Source organism: Lepidothrix coronata, unplaced genomic scaffold (assembly GCF_001604755.1).
Source record: "Lepidothrix coronata isolate B3197 unplaced genomic scaffold, Lepidothrix_coronata-1.0 Scaffold94, whole genome shotgun sequence".
NCBI classification, from domain to species: Eukaryota; Metazoa; Chordata; class Aves; order Passeriformes; family Pipridae; genus Lepidothrix; species Lepidothrix coronata.
In genome coordinates, this window is record NW_016690274.1 from 1,677,289 (window position 1) to 1,695,117 (window position 17,829).

The 17,829-nt window shown below is 39.3% G+C and overlaps 1 protein-coding gene across 1 annotated transcript in view; it reads right to left on the reverse strand.

The window, feature by feature from the left end:
* Positions 1–206: 206 nt before the first annotated feature.
* The window catches only part of MYCT1 (myc target 1), a 24,191-nt gene continuing 6,568 nt past the window's right edge, over positions 207–17,829 (reverse strand). Inside the window, exon 2 of the mRNA XM_017821964.1 lies at positions 207–3,187. Within this exon, the coding sequence (XP_017677453.1) occupies positions 2,655–3,187 (533 nt within the window). The 3' untranslated portion in view covers positions 207–2,654. The remainder of the gene's footprint in view (positions 3,188–17,829) is intronic.

The window sequence follows — 17,829 nt, forward strand, 5'->3', positions numbered from 1 at the left end:
AAGGTGTTCTCATATGGCAAATTCCAAATCTGACTTCAAATAACATCTTCAGTTTTGGAGTGTTTCCCCACAGAAACAGAGGAAGGACCAAGTCCTCATTCACACGTCTAACTGTATCAGCTGGCATAATTAAAAATAATACTCTCCCCTTTAAAGGATATTTTATGCAAGTCAACATATTTAAGAAAAAAACATGAGCTTGAGGTTATAGCATCTAACTTTATTTCACATTCTGGAGCTTCCAGAATGCTTATAAAACATTCATTTCAGATGTTGTGAAAACAAGTTTTAGGCATCTGACAATCAGACTGATTATGCACCAAAGAATCTGTGTTTTTAAAGTCCCTAATTCAGGGAGCACAAAAATGCTTTGATATTGGGTACAGATTTCAGGAGGAAAAGAAATACAGTACATTTAAGCTTCCCTTTCTACATTGTTTACTAAATACAGTGTAATACGAGTAATAATATGCTGTGGAAAGTTCTACTGTAATGAAATGTGCACTTACAATTCAGAAGTAAGAATTTACTCATCTAAAATTATTTCACTCTCAAGGAACAAGCAGTTTTGGCCAGCTGGGTACACACCGGGTACACACTTGGTAGGCTAAGTTGTATCTTCCATAGTCCATCAAACCCAATAAGCAAAGGGAGCAGGCTGGAATTCTACTTTTCATAGGCAGGTCAGAATAGGCAGCATCACCTATTCTGTAGCAAGGACACCATGAACACACTTGTGCATGCAATGAAGTTCACCAGACTCAAAATCTCTAAATGAAAAAAAAAAAGATTGAAGTAACACAATCTTTTTTTCTCTAGAGGACTATTATTTTAAGTCTGTAGCCTCTCATCAGCCAAATGCAGCTTTACAGTCTGATCAGTAAGTCCTTGGTGTGCTAGAACCCACAGTGTCTGCAGTGAAATGCTCTGTAAACTCTGTAAATGATTCTTCCTCTAGCAATGACATATATCTCTCCAGAAGGGAAAATGTTGCACACTAAAAATAAAACAATGAAAGCTAGTCAGTAAATACATGCAAAATAATTTGCCTTTACAATGAGGAATATTTTTTATGGTAAATATTGCTTGTAAGCTCAGTGTTTCTAGTATTATTTGCAAATGGTTCGATATTGGGTTGGAATACTGCGTTTCAGAAATCGATTTCAGTGCTTCCTTAGGGATGCTGAGCTCAGCAAAGGGATACACACTGCCAGTCTCCAAAAGCCTGAAAAGTAAGATTTAATGCATTTTTCCCATTCTTAAAAGCTGATGAATCTTTGTCCCTCCCAGAAGACAGATGAGAACTTGTTCTTTCTACAAAAGCCCCCTCAGAATCAGAAGTCCTGTGGATGGTAGTTGCCCAGGCCTTTTAGAAACAACTGGCTTATCTGTAAGTGACAAGTAGGACTGTTCCTCTACTAGGACTGTTCCTCTACTTGAGGAAATTCTTTACTCTTTATTTGAACATGAAATATTTAACAGGAAACTGATACAATAAGACCTACTTCAGGTCCAATTTTTCTGTGCTATTTTCAAATCCTGAATGTTCTGTCACATCAATGCAATTAGTCTCTACTAAGCCAGGGGTTAGCTTGACATGATACGCATATAAAAGTCAAGAATATATGCAACCCTCAACTAAATACCTCATCTTTATCTTCATATTCCAATTCATTATATAATCCCAGTATTCAACCACAGATGTCTGAAATCTTGCTTTAGTGAAAGACAAGATTTCAGTGAATAATTTGCCAGAAACAATTAAACATTGGTACAATTTGAGAAAAACAATTTGAAATAAGGAAATGAGTAATCCCATAGCAAGTCAGGAAACTTAATTAAAAAATAGTTGTCATTCATGCCGCTTATCTGGATAACCAGAACTAGAAAAATGAAACATGAGCAGTTCTGCCCGTACAACCTCATTGGGTATTAAAATGGGACTACCTGTTCTGCTGGCTGCAGGCAGAAAATTCTTTGTTTTCATGCATTTAATATGTTGTTCAAAACTTCTTTCTATGTGAAGCTTCATATACTTCACTAATTTTTCCCACACTATGGGGAATTTTACAGAAGCAGCTCAAACATGGAATCTTTTCAGCTCACTTAGAATCAGCAGAACAGGATGCCTATAATCACAGTCAGGATCTAAGGTTCCTCAGACAGAAGCTTTTCTGGGGTTATAGGAAGAAGGTGGGTAACAGGTGGTGTTCTCTGAAAATGTAACATCCTTGGGATAACATGAAACTAGAACTTCTTAAAAAAAAAAAGGAATAGTGAAATTTGCACTGATATACTGTGTATCAGTAATCCCTAATATTATCTGTTTCTTCAAGAAATGATCTAGCTTTTATGCAGCAGCATTTTCCCCTCTAAAATAAAGAGACAATGGCTGCAATTAAAGATACAACACTATAAATATGCAAGCGTACAGCAGAGCAGTAAATTAAAGCCAGCAGTGCAAAGACGAGTGGTCTCTCAGACAGTGGGATGTTGTGATCCAAGAAATCACTGCTCCCTGCCTCTTGACAGGTCCGTCCCATCTGCAACTGCAGCTGGAGACTTCTCAGAGATCTTCATCATGCACAAAAAATTCTTGAGATAATTGAGGTTCCTCCTAAAATGCGTGGGTGTGTTTGCAACAAGGATGTAGCTCAGGATTCTGGGAAAGCTTTTATGATGGTTTCATAGGCAGGAGGTGGGGTTTGTGTGGAGTGGCAGATGCGGAGGCTGTTGTTAGACCAGTGGAATTCAGGTCGACTTAAGCTGTTTGTGGTGCTTCCCACAAGTGTTGTGGTGGTATTTGTGGGAGTGAGGGTGATCAGCTGACTGTTCGTCTCCACAGGGAGAGGAGGACACTGCAGAAAAGGGTGGAAGGTGGACGCACGAAAGCTCGACTTCCTGGGGAAAGAGTTGGCCTGCTCCAAGGAGGCTTGCCGCTGGAAGGTGAGGCTGGCCAGGCTCAGGTTGCTCCGACGTTCACAGCTGCTATTGCGGTAAAATCCAGTCCTGCCAGTAGTGTGGCCATGGGAGGAGGGTCTGGACCGACGGCTGAAAGCTGAGGGGCTCCCCTGGGAAATGTGGGCACTAGCTCTGCGACGGGACAAGCAAGTGAACAATGCCCAGATGATCCCTCCAATCACCAGTCCAATCACCATGGACACTGTGAAGGCTATTACTATCTCATCTGAAATACAGCAAAAATGAACATCAAAGTTACTTCATAAACTCTGAAGGATATTCCTGCAAGAAAATGAATCAAAAATGACAGCCTGTTTAAAAGATGAACAAGCCCTTAGACCTCTGTATGTAATGCATGAACCTCACAACACAAACACAGCAGTTCAGAGTGCTCTTACTATACAGTATTTTGGTGTTTTGTGGGGTTTTGTGTGTGTGGTTTTTGGTTTGTTTGCTTGCTGGTTTCATTTGCATAATTCAACAACACCCATAAAATAACACTACATTTAATATCAGTTTCTGTACCAAGGAAAGGAAAGTCTTTAGCCTTTCCCAGAATCAGCCACCCACCAGCTCCAAAGCGTGTTATAAAACTGCCAAGTATTTGCTTCTATGGGCAATAGGAGGTGTGGATTTATGCAGACTTGTCCTTCTGTTTATAGATGTTTATGTTCTATGTATACATGTTCACAAATTCACCTATTAAAACAGTGATGTGCCTTCTGCCATGTTCTTAGTGGAGTAAGCCCTGTATTTATTACAAAATGAGAACACTTCCTAGTCTTTTACTGTTGAGTAACGAATAGTTTAAATCCTCATAATAATTAACGTGAATGATTATATCCTAAATTATTATGGTCAGAGATAACCATTTGTAATACTAAGTCTCTTGAATATTTCCTACCCGCAATGCCCAGTTTAAAGATGTATTAATCTGCCATTCAGAAAAGTAAATTTCTAGTTCTTTTAGAAATGTTTTCAAGGATTAAGGGATCTGAAAACAAAAACAATGACAACAGCAACAATAAAACCCCCATGGCTAGGATTTTTTTCTCTCCCATGTGGTTTCCCAGGATGGAGGAATTTGATTTTTCCTTGTATTTTTCTAAGAAGAAGACAGTTACTTCAGAAAACTTCACTTAGTTTGCAACTGAACACCAGTTTTATTGCTAGTCTAAAAAGTTCAGAGATATATTTGTAGTCCTGGATAAGGCCTAGAATGAATGCAAAACCTTTATAGATCCCCTTAAAATTCAAGAAGAGCTTGGATCTCAAACAAGAAGGAACACTGTGTTGACAACTGGTGGAGCAAAGATGGAATAAGCAAAAAATGATTCATGGGACAACTTGAAACATGTTTGTTCTGTCCATGCTGTACTATCATGTTTGTGAAGCACTTCTGTTAAAAAGGAAAATATATTCATTGGATAGAGAAAGGTGAGTAACTCCTTCAGCATATCCAAGCACAGGCCAGATGACACTGTGCCTGGCTGATCACCATAGGAGAAGGTAGTAACTCCAAACTGCAGGAATGCAGGCATTAGAGCCCGAACAAGGCAAGATGAGACTAGGTTCAGAATTTTCTTGAAAGGTAGCAGCTGTTAAAGTTTCCCCTGAATTTATAGTAATGTGCAAATAGTCATTCCCAATACTGAAAACAATGACAGTGAATCTGAGTTGTGGGACGTGGCTAAAGCAGATGCTGAAGAGGTGAAGAGAGTTAGTGGTCTGAGGGGTGTCTATGAAGAGCAGTCAGCACACCGCAGAGAGGAGGACAGGTGCCAGGCAGGGCCAGCAGGACTGACTTGCGGACAGAGGCACTCCAGTACTGGCACCTGGGAACATATTCCTTTGTTTAAGTTAGCCTTAAACTTAGGGCATGTCACTGCAGGAGCAGGGAAAGAAATATTTCCTTTGCTTCCAACAGGGGAGATGTAAATGGTTATTGGTTAACTATACTTTAAGTCATTACCATCTTCCTTATCTACCTTCTTACTTTTCTTCCTTCAGTGAAAAATTGGTAGTAATGTGATTCATACTTGGAAGGCTATACAATCCTACTGTTCCTTGCTTGTAAACTCTTCTTTTAGGTAGGCTTATAACTGTTATCCTTTTCAAATAAATACTGGCAAGGATAATGCATTGGATATTGTTGCAGAGAACTTCTCCCTCTCAGGAACACTTTGTTGTGCTTTCATTCAGACATGGATCAGACTTGATCCAAAAATACAATTTTGCTTTAAGCCCTCAATTTTATAACTATGAAACTCTTTACTGGGCACACTAAAGGCAAAGGGTCATTCCCCGTCTGCTTTTTGCAAGAACCCACAGGCAGCCTCCTGCAGTGCAACTCTTGGCTGCAGATCAGAGCTCCATCACCATGAGTAGCCTTCCTCTCCCAAACTCCATGTGATTCTGCCCTTTATAAAATGTCTTAAGAGACACAGCAGGACTTACTGTGCCCCTTTTGGTCAGGAATAGCTTATTATGACATTTTAATGGATTTAATACATTCTGTTACTGCAAGTTCCTACTCATATTCCCAAAGGTGAGAAGGGAGAGCCAGGACTTGGTGACCTCTGGCTGAATAAATACCAGGATTCCTGAAGACAGTGTTTCCCATGCACTAGAGCTGCAGTCTGAGCCCCCCTACTGCTCCCCCTGTGTGGCTATGGGAAAGTGGTGCAAGAACTAATCCTTTCTTGTGCTGATTTCTTTTGCACTTCAGCTCGAATGCTAGTTAGGTTATTATATTCAAGGCTGCCAAGGAATCCCCCAGACACAGGTCTCTGTGCTGCCACCGATATCCCTGCAACTCTTTGGACTCTCAGCTGGTGAAGGGGATCTCCGCAGGGCTCAGCAGCCTCAAGCATAAGCAGAAGCACAGCAAGTCACAAAAGTGTACCTGGCTCTGGGGTTGCCATGCACCATGGTGAGGATTTGTCCCTGCATCCCTCTAGCCATAATTTTCACCACCTGCACAATCAAACCAGAGTTTCACACTGTTAAAAGCAGATGAGGGAATTGACAAATGTATTGAGTGCAGCTCTTCAGTCCTGCCCACGTGCTGTTCTCCTGTGCTGAAGGTACAGCACAGACAATTATCCCTTTGGATAATGGCTTCATTTTCTTTTACTTCTCTAGTTCTTTTATTTTTCTATCTCTATATATGAATGTCAAAATAGAGGATAAAATTATTTCCTCGTGAAACTCAGCTGAGTTTACACTGACTATTGTGGTTGCCATATAGGACACCAAATGCTTGCTTTTCCATTTGGACCTACATTTAATCCTTTTGATTCTTATTATAGAAATGTCACTAGACCCAGTGGTTACAGACATTTAATTTTTTTCTCTTTCCAAAATCTCACTGACTTCAATTGGAACCATGGGTCACACTAATAGGCCAAACTTGCTCTTTGCTCACTCCCTGTAGAGGATGAATTTTACTGAAATGTAGTTCAGTTCTAAAAACTTGCATTGAAGAGTTGTAAATCTATGCCCATTGATTTACTCTTTAAAATGTCCAGCAATCACAGCCCTGAGGTACATTGGAGAAAATACTATCAAACAGAGAAAAAGATCAAATGCAGAGTGGGACTTGCTGCACCTGGGATTTTGACGGGAGCCCTGAGTTGTTTTTCTCTTTCTTAATCTGGGCTGGAGCAGCCTTTCAGGAGAGTCAGCATGATACTGACACATAGTGTCCCCCAAGAGGCCATTAATATCTTACAGTTTCTTGGGAGCTCTGCATGTCATTCTGTGCTCTGCTTTTAAGGAAAAGAATAATAAAAAAAAAGATTTGGGGATAAGGTAGGGATGCTGTCAATACCAAAACTACCCAGGTGCTAGTCCTCTAAATATATTTTGATCTGTATGTTTCTCAGGCTACTCACACTGCCTGCTTTATTTGATTATGTCATAACTGAAAAGATTTGGTACTCTACCTCAGTCAATTCTCCACTCTCACCTCTAACATCAGCTGAGGTGAAGGACAAAGGCTTTTATCAAATTTGGGTACAAAGCCAGAAATGAAAGGATAAGGAAAGAAAGAAACTGGATACCTTAGCTACCTTACCTTTCTGTCTACAGTGCTCCTAATGTGACTGTGCAAAAAAAGTTGAAATTCGGAACCCACAGTAACACCAATAACATCTGAATGTTACCCCCAGAACATCAAGTCAGCAAGTTTGTCAGCTCAATATCTATCCATATTAGGCAATTCCTTCTAGAGACTCTCTGTTCCCTCCTCTCTCATTTTTGCATGCAGTGTTAAACAAATGCAGTGCTGCAGGTTTGTACAAAGCTTTTCCTTGGTTGTTGCAGCTTTCTTTAAAGATTTCATAACTTTCCATGAACTATATGTTTGAAGTGATAGCTTGTATGCTATCGAATTAATAACCTCTAGCAAGTGCTTAATACTCTATAGAACCCACACAGGAGGAATTTAGACATGTTATTAGTAAAGATGATAGACTGGCTGATAAGATGTTTTCCCAGTACTTGGCATGAAGCAAGTTCTTCCCATCTAGCCTGGACATCCGAAGCAAGACCATCTGAAGAGGGCCCATACTAATCTTTAAGTCTTCTCAGAAGTGGGCTATGTTATATTATTCCTCACTTTGGGGTATACCTCACCAAAATACAGCAACACAGTCCCTACCTAGACTTTCAGTTCCTGAAATATCCAAAATCTTTATTTGCTTTTTGTGATGGAGTATCTTGCTTCTATCACGTAGGGTTTCAGGTTGCTTGCAGACATACTACGTCAATCTCTTACTTCTGTGAGAGTTTCATTTTCCTTTCAGGTGTATGAACCACATCAGATAGCAAGCCACCGCTTTGATTTCAAAACACATTTGCACTGGGGATTCATTTTCCTAAGGAATCTCCTCTTGCCCTCAGCTCTGGCTACAATGAACTGGAATAGCATTTTATTCCTTGAACTCAGGAAATCCTTTTGACTTGCCTGTTTCCTATCCCTTTATGATAAGTTTCTCAAGGTGTAAAGTTAAGGTGGGTGTAGGGTCTTCCTTCTCCCGTGCTTACAAATATATACATTTGAAAGCTTTACAGCTGGCCAAGTATATGAAGGGATAGTACTGCCTTTCAAAACCATGTAAGTAGCAGCTTCAATGAGAGCATCTCAGAGAAACAACCAGGGTGGGGCAGAGGAACAGAGGACAAAGTACCGAATGCAAAGGAAAGGGAAATGGAAAAGCATTTTTTGTCAGGCTGTGCACATATGACAAATTTGAACAGCAATTTTGCCAATATTAGCTAATAAAGCTAATAAAGAACCAGTCAGCTTTCCAAGCATCCATTCTGCTCATGCTATTGCTAAGCACAAGATGTCAGAAAACACCCATAGGGCGATATGATACCTACACATCTGATTTGATTTCTAGCACTTGACCTTCAAATATTGCAATCTTCTTTATATTTTGGAGATGCAAGTTTTTGTTGTTATTGTTTTATTCAAAGAAAATAATTAACTAGTTGTCCTGGTTTCATTCAGAACAGGGCTAATTTTTCTGCAGTAGCTGTGAGGGGGGTGGAGCCTGGAGCCATGTGGTTGTGTCTAGGTTGTTATTCTATACCATTACAAAATTGCTGGGGAGCGGGTGTGGTGGAAGGAAAGGATTCTCACTGTTACTCTTCGTTCTCTTACCTCATTGCTGTTTCCAGTAAATTGTTCTTATCTCAACCCATAATTCTTACGTTTTTGTGCCTCCAGTTCTCAGCTCCATCCCTGGAGCGGGAAGGAGAAAGAAGCGGAGGGGGAGCAAGCAAGCAGCATCTGATTTGGGAGAGTCTCAGGCGGGAGTGGGACATTAAACTGGGGAGCGGCATTCCTAAAACCACAGTAGTTTTATTTTAAAATTATTAGAAGTGGTAAGGTAGCTTGTCAGTCAAGAATGGCATTGTGAAGCATTCTAACACAGCTTGCTATAGAGATGTTTTAGTCATATTACATTATGGCAAGGTTCTGTTCATTTACTTGAACATCTGAGAGTAATTTTCCTACTTTTCTTTTTTTCCACCAGCCCAAAACTAGAACGAGACATTGTGTATCTGACATGAAAACTTTATTCCATGGGGACTCCAGCAAGCTTCTATGTAGAACATATAAGCTCACTGATTTCATGTGTGTTAGCAATGTGAAGTATCAGAACATATCACCATGATATATAGTGGAAAAGAGCAATTTTTATATTTTCAATCAAAATTTTAGAATTGTAAATTTATTTCTATTTTATTTCTTTCCTTCTTACGTTTTTTGTGAGCTCTCTTTCTTTTGTGTGATGTCATATGCCAGTGACTCAAAACTTAAGTTAGTAAGCATTCCTCTCCCTACATGCACGCACATTTGCACACATGCCTTCATGTTGCCTTGACCCAAAGCTGAAAAGCCTTGACAACTAGTAGAGGGTTTCATCTCAAACATCAAAAAATCATCTCAGCTGCTTTTTCCCAAAATGAATTTTTCCAAACATGAAAGCTCAGTGACAAAAGCAGGTATAAAAACCATACAAACAAACAAGTATGAAAATTCATACCTGAACACTGCACAACTTAGCACAGAGCACCAGCTAGTGTATTAAAGCATGAACTGCATTTACAAATGACAAATGTACTAATCTGATAATAATAATGGTTCAGGCACTACTTTACAGGAATCTCAGTGTCTCAGGTTTCAAGTGAGGTTCAGGTAAGACATCAGGGGATGTTAATAACACAGTCTGTTTTGTGCAAAATAAGATAGGAGCAGCCAGAGTCCATCAAAGTTTCAACAAACTCGTAGCATCTTCCCAACAGCTATAGTGTTAAGGAAACTTCCCTGTCTGACCATGCAGCAGCCATTCTGGCAGTCACACTCGTACCACCTGAGCTGGGACCGAGGTCCCTTTGCAGCTACACACCCCCAAACACAATTTCCTTACCGGCTCGACACCTGCTTTCCCATAGAAGAGTCTCAGACATCTAGATCCTTAAAATAATTTAATCATGGCACAATAACTAAATAATAAAATAACAAAATAACAAAATAACAGCTCGATCTGTGTGTCTCCAAGGAGGGACCCTAAACAAAAGGAACCCCTAGGCTTTTATACCCTTACAGTCTCAGGGCAGGAAAGTCTAGGGGTCGTCGGCTCCTGCTGTGTCTCTGGGTGTCCTGTCACCTGGCTGGGCCACATGGGCCCAGGTTCTTTGTTATGCAAAGAGTCGGCATTTCACGGCCTCTCGCCTTGGGCTCAGGCTCCTGCCCCCCAGAGCTCAACATCCAGCTCGCTCTGCAACTGTGCACCGAGCTACCTGCACTGAATGTATTCCCCAAAAATAGTAAATGCACATCTCTAAGCTTTACAGGCTGCTGCTATTGCTCCTCATGCATCCCAGGCAGCAAGTTTGGAAAGGAAATATACCCTACCCGAAAGAGACATCACTTTTCCCCACCACAGAAGGTTTGAAGTGATTTGAACTACTTGAAATTTTATGCCATTTCTACGGACTCCAAAAAAATGGTTTAAAGTTGGGGCTAGTATGAGTAGCCAACTGATGTTGTCATGCTGAGTTCAAAAAAGCAATTTCTTGCTATATGAAAAGCGTTGACATTACTATCTTCCCAATTGTCACTAATTGTGTTAGAAAAACAGCCTTTCATTAATCATTTGTAGGCAGTCCATGATTCAGTTTGGTGGGTGAATCAGTTGCTGCATAATATCAACCAGCTGTGATGTTAGTCATGACAAAAGTTCAACAAACTTCACACATGACTTTTGAGAGACAACTTAGAGTGACGGGCTACTGCACAAGGTGGTTCAGGAAGTTGTGATGTCCAGAAAATGAACCAGTGGGGATGGGGGCATCTGGAAAACAGAATCGGTTGGGGAAAAATAGCTGAAAGAAAAGCAGACTGTGCAGGACATGAGAACTAATAAACAAAATAAGTGAGACAGTTATGCTGCCAGAAATATTAGAGCTCTGCATTCAGACACAGCTTGCTAAAGGGATGTTTTATTCAGTCCGTGCTACTGCAAGATTCTTTTCTGCAGCAACAGAGAGCAATTCTCCCACTTCAGCTAATACTTAAACTGTTGGGTTTTGTGTCCAAAGCAGATAATAAAATAAGTACTGGGTTTAAAACAGAGCAAAGGAAATTAAAAAAAATAAGTTTTTATATATAAGGATCGGTAAGAACTAGAATAGATAGTCCAGGTATGTAGTGCATCTACCCCCATAAAAGATTTCAAAAAGCAACATCAGTCAAGAGTTGAAATATAGTCAATCCTGTCTTGAAAAAAGAAGGTAGAGCAGATGACAGCTCAAGGTCCATACTAACGTCATTTTGTGCAGTTTCTAATACTTTCATTGATTGGGTAAGCTAATAGGCTTCAAATCTGAAAAATTTGAAAGATTATTAATTAAATGACAAGTTAAAAAAAATATGTAGTCCATGCTTTTGGATTAACTGTATGTTTTAAATGCGGAGGGGCTGGCTGTTAATCAGAGGGTTAATGTCACGAACAAGCAACCTACCTAGGAACAAGATTGCCCTCTGCTGGAAATTGATGCTGGAAATCTAAGCAAGGTAGAAACCACCTTCATTCTAGTAAAATAGGGTGTCAGAAAAAGCTAGTAAGAAACATTCCAATGCGAGACTGCAGAGACGTTCATAGTGCCTCAAAAATAAGAAAAATTCTGAAGTGGATTGCCATAAACACTTAAGACTAGCATTTTGCTGAGGCTTTGAAAGTAAGGTAGACTGAGGCACAGAAAAAGTGTTCAGAAGCTTAGAGAAGTAAAGCTTGTAGTTTTGAGGGTTTCTGCAAAGTGGCAGAAAGTAGTAGTTTGTGGCTTTCTGTGCTCATGAAGGAGCACGAGGCTGTGTTTTTAAAGTCATATTTTCTGCCATCCGCAGCAATGTCCAGAATGATCTCCCTGCAGCAGAGTACATTTGCTTTGTTTACTAATACCATAAGTCATTGTGATAAAAAGCCAGAAGAATGGAATATACCATCTCAATATCCCAAAAATCAACTCAGAGTTAATGATGTTTCCTTGATATTACTGGCAGTTGGTTTTTACTGGAATGATAAATAAGGAGTAATTGTAACAACCAGAAGGAAAAATCTAGGATAGACGTGTCAGCATGTTTAATTTAATACCTTTGGCAAAACTGTATGGCAAAAAGCAAAGATTTCTTGAGGCAGACAGAAAAAGAAACTCTGTTACCATATTGTTTCATTATGAATCCTAATGCATTACAAGGTAGTAAAAGAATTCCGATCTTTTCCCCAAGTGCAGCAAAATATCCTCTGGCAAGGCATTCTTACCTACCTCACAAACCCAGAACTAAGCTATATGGCCTCTGCATGAACGTAAATCAAACACTAAATCACAATTTACCACAGTGCAATATGACATTATAGTTATTACTTTATTGATAAAAAAATTTTACACCTGAGAATAAATAATTTCATGTATGAACAGAGCATGAGTGACTGGAGTGAAATCTTAAAATTAAGCAGGATTTCCTAAAATTCCTAAAATTAAGGAAGAAATACCAAAGTACATATGATACATTTAAGAAAACAGAAGTCATCCAGGGTTAGAAAAAAGCACAAGGATTTGAGGTTACCGGGAAGACTGTGGGGTAAGGAATATATTGAAATCATCCTCAGTCCCTCCACAGTAATTCTATTGTCTGTGCCTGACCCAGGCACATCTTCAGGTGGAAATTTAAAAAGCTGTACAAAGTTGAAGAATGGAAAGAAAAGTTGTTTGTGAACTTTGCTGAAAACTGTTCTAAAGTATCCCATAAACAAGTATTCAAGGAACAGGAAGAGTGATCTGTGTTTTTGTCACTGCAGCAATATCTGAGCTACATCTAGTAATGCAAAAAAATCTCCTGTTATATTTGTCTTCCTCTGGGAATGGGTATAGTAGTGAGCACTTTGAGAATACAGAAGTATGCTCATATGTGGTAGTATTGTACTATTCAATTAGTTACCTAAAGTTCAGAAATTTATCTTTCATTGTCCCAGTACTTCCTGGGTGACGACCAATCAGTTTGATGTTCAGGAGATCTCTCTTGTACCAAATATGTTTATTAATATCTATTTTGGTGTGGGTTAGGAGACCCAATTAAGTAGTAGTCGTAAGAATCTGTGCAACCATGAGCTGATAAATGCTGGCATAATTTCTAAGTGAGATAATCACTGATCTGGGGTATTAGTCAACTCTTGTTGACACAGGACAGATGATCCAGGCTGGAGACTCAGTATGAAGTGGGTTATTGATGCTTTTCCCACATGAACCAGTGTTGTCAGAGAGGCTATATTTGCACCAGGCTGGGCCAGGTCCTGCTTGCCCAGAGATTCCTACAATTCTCAAGTAACAGAGCCATCAATGGCTTCCTTCTTTATTTATACTCTGCCTGCATAAGTCATGCACTTTCCACAGAAGCCACATGTCTGCTTGGTTGATTCATTCTTCCATTACCCTGGATGACAGAGAGATGGTATCAATATAACACAGTTTTTTAAAAGTGAAAGGTTTAAAATTAACAGATGTCAGTTAAATGGTCAAACATATCAAACGTGTGTGTTAAGATGCTGGATTGTGAATTCAAATGTCTAAAACAATTAATTGTCCTATGCATATAAGATGCCAGAGAGACAAGGCAGAGCCCTCTGGTGAAAAGCAGAAATTGCCATGGCTGTTTTCCTCAGCAAACATTTGTTAGAGCCCAGAGGAGTTTATGCATTACACTGAACTGACTATTTTTTTCTCTCCCATTTATTTTGCTGAAAATTTCCTAGATGTTATTTTATTACAATGTTGTATATTTTTGTATTGTTGATGGACTTTTGGTTGGGGTAATTTAACAGATAAATGTTAAATTACTATTGTCCAAATTTCAACATATGAAAATCAAGTTCACATTAGTCTCTTTTCTAACTCTTCAAGTAGAAGGGAATAAATTATTTTATTTAGGACTGCTTGGTGTTAACTTGAGTACAATACAATAGGTTTCAAAATATGAATAAGTAAATGTGGTTAATGCTCCTATAGGAAGTGAAGCTTCTACCTTGAAAAGCAGGGGAAAATTACATTGTCTGTAATAACTGTTACTGATAGTATTTTCTTCTGATTTTCTTTTTAATTTTTTTCCCCAGGAAAAAGGATAGGGTTATGAAATGAAGCTAATCTTACTAATAAAAAATGTTCAGTCTTGAGTGTCGATTTGACTTCGTGCTCTTCTTTTTTGATTTTGGACATCTCATTCCATCTTCTGTATAAGGGAGATGGTACCACTCCCAGGCACTCATTTGGCTCACTAAGATTTTAACAAATATTACAAACTCATTTAACTTCTGGATAAACAAATTACAATGGTAAAATGGGACATTGTGTATAAATATGTAGCATTCTCCTTCTACAAGGTCTACAAGAAGAACTAAGTCAGAACCATTGCACCCACAATATGCTGAGGCTAACAGGTGTGAATATGAACGCTGTTAGGCTCCAGCAGTTGTGCCTGCAGCTACAGGGCGTTGGTCTTGGGGACAAAGCTCAGCACAAAGATGCTTTTACTATGTGACACTTTCACATGCCAACACATTCACTGCTGTGGTGCTTGGAAGAAGAAATATACTTTGTTTCCTAAGGACTGGATTTCTGTATTTGGTAGACAAAGAACGATGCTTCTGGTAGCTCATGTGACAACAAGCAGCACCATATAATCAGTCACTACAGTAGTAGTAATTGTTAAAATGTGTGTATGCTGTATGGTTGATTAATATTTAAATAATACTCTGAAGAAACTTTGCCTCTTCCTTGTACTAACTCAGATTTGTGTCCTTCCTGCAAAAGATGGTGAAGTATTTGACAATCAATGGTTGTATAGGGGGGGTGGGGAAAGCGGGAAAGCATTAATTAGGATGCAGCAAAACACAGCCTGAGGATGAGAGACTCACTTTAAAAGAATAACTTATATACAAGGAAGAAATCATGCTCTGAATAGGCAGAGTGGAAAAATAAGACTGATCTCTTCATGACATAGTTTGTTGCTTTCATCCAGCCACAGTAATACTCTTTTCTTTCGGCTTGCCAGAATAAAGGCAATGAAAAAAAAGTTCGTCATTAATATCACTTTTATCTCTCTGACAGGCCTGCAATAAGATCTTGGAATGTATTTACATATTAACTTCCTAAATGTAGGGTCTGACTATTGACATAATCCTCTCTGCTTCAGTAATGGAAGTGAAAACTTTATTGTGCTCATCAAATCTTTTACTTAACTGATAGAAAAATAAGCATAGTCATATTAAATTTGGGATATTTTGATAATTCTGGTCCTTCAGAAGACAGTATATGATTTATCTGATAAATTTTTATGTAGGATTTATACTAAATAATGGTAGTCTAGTAGTTGATACAAAATGGTATCTGCAAAATCTAGCTGAAAAATAAAACACGGTGTAAGGCTAAGGCACCATTGTCTCCTGAAGAAATTAGCATGGGCAGAGTATGTTTGGATTTGACACACGACCTTGACTCCTGTCCTTGATGGACCACTGAGGAAGTGCTGGCTTCCTACAATAGTTTGGCACCAGCATAAGTAGCACTAGAACATGCAGTGAGCATCTCTTGCCTGGCTGCTTCGCGCTCTCTGTAGCGATACCAGAAGGTAATCAAGCACAGGGACACAGCAAACAGCTCCAGCAAACAGCTTCAGCAAACAGTACTGTGACGTGCATAAGAAGTCCAACTGAAGGAGCTGCATACAAATCAGCTCTTCTCAAACACAGCTGAGGGGGAACGGAAACATGGTTCTGATTCTTCTGAAGCTGAGAGGGGGAAGATCAGTCCCACTGAAGGGCTGATGTTCAAACACATTTGCTGTCGTTACTAATGCCTCACCATCACATGCTATCTTTTCAGTTAAACCTACAGCCTTGTTGCCATTGCTCTATTACCACTACTTGTATGACAGCTGTGTCCTGTTTGAGTCACTGGCCCAGGCTGTTCTGCTGCTGCCTTGTGACACATCCCAAGTCAGTGCAAGGCAAGTGGAAAGTGGAAGATCTTTTGGTGACCTTAACCTGGTAGATAGGACAGTTATGTCTTCCTTGCAGAGATCTTAACAAGTTCAGGCAGAGGAAAAGTGGCATATGTGGGTCTCACTTGCCTCAGCAGTCTTCTGACTACCATGATCATTGTCCAAATTATGTGGAATACTTAAATCAGCTTCTGTCTGCTTGTTCACTTGAGAAGTAACATAGTTTTTTATATTATATATGACATTTTTTATGTCTCCACCTGAAGTGGAAAAAAAAGCAATTGCCATTAGTTAGAGGAAATCTCTATTACTCTGGAAGCCATGCAGCAAAATTACTCTGATGCTGCTGGGCCTGTGAGGATGCACAGTCCTACAGCCCTTCTAATATGTGAAGAAAAAAAGTCTGTCTCAGTTCTTTTATAGGTGAAGCTGAGTTTTACTGATGTGGACATTATTTGGTTTTGCCTGTGTACTGTGTTCTCAGGGTCTGTCTGAGGTCCCAATGTGTAGTATTTGTAACAAAAACAAAACTGGCCCCTGTCCTAAAAACTCTGCTGAGCTGTACAGAATTTTCATAGTCTTGAAAATTCACCATGCAGATACATTGCAATTATTAGTCATCCATATGAACAAGGTTACTCAGGTTAAGTATTTTGTTAAGTAATCTGGAAATATGGTTTCACTATTATGTAATATTTCACTGAGGAGCAAGAGGGAGAACATGTAGGTACACTAGATTTAAAGCTGGTAATAAGAAGGGAAACATTTCAAGGATGTAACATCACCATAAAGATCTCATTGTCTCTCACAGTGTTGTTTAAATGTATAATATTTTATATCTGTGTTGTACATCTGCTTCTCAGACAGATATATTTGAAAAACTCAATGTGTTTACAGGAAGCATTTGCAAAGCCAGAAATATCTTGCTACCTGATTGCATGTCACATTTTGCCTCATCATCTTTCTCTTGAGAACATTCCTATGAAACAGCACAGGGAAGTTCACTCTGGTTTTCAAATAGGGACCTGAAATGCGGAGGAACTGTCTACCTTCTCTTCCGGAAACACAGCTAAAAATCTGCCTTCTAGTATGCTAATATCCACAAACATTTTTGAGGGAATCCAGCTGGCTCTAAGTTCAAGTTGACCATGGGAAAATAAGACAATTCTAGTGAATTTGGAAAAACTCAAGGTGTTTTACTCCATGTTAGAAACCCTGCCTCAGGAGTCTGAACACATTCTGAAGTTGACAAAATTGTGCACATTGTTAGCAGGTTTCTTACAGGAGTGTGAGGAGGCTTTATTTTGCCATTGTCTGTAGTCAATATGGCTACACATTCACTAAGCCAGGTATGCTTGCAAATATGTTATTTGACAGAATTGGGGAAATCTGCAGCCTCAAGTCTATCCATACCAGACTGACACAAAGAGGCTTAGGAGTTCTCTACTTCTTTCTGCACCATACCATATAATATGCACTCACGCCATTCACACAAATTGGATTTTCTAGTACAGACAGCATTTTGCACATATTTTAGAGGAAGAATGCTCTAATTAGTTGCTTTGATCAATATCTTCTGGTCTAAGGACCAACGGAAAAGACTCCAAGGCTATATTTTTCAATCATTTTTCCTGGCCATTTCAAGGTGCGAATTCTGAGAGCTGTCTGACTAAACTAGGAAATGCATCTCTCCTTCCTGTATATTCTTTTATATGTTAGGCTACTTTTATATGGGGTTTCCCAAGTTCACATGCCACTGACAGGTACTAGAACAAATCAATGAGGGAATTTGTATTATA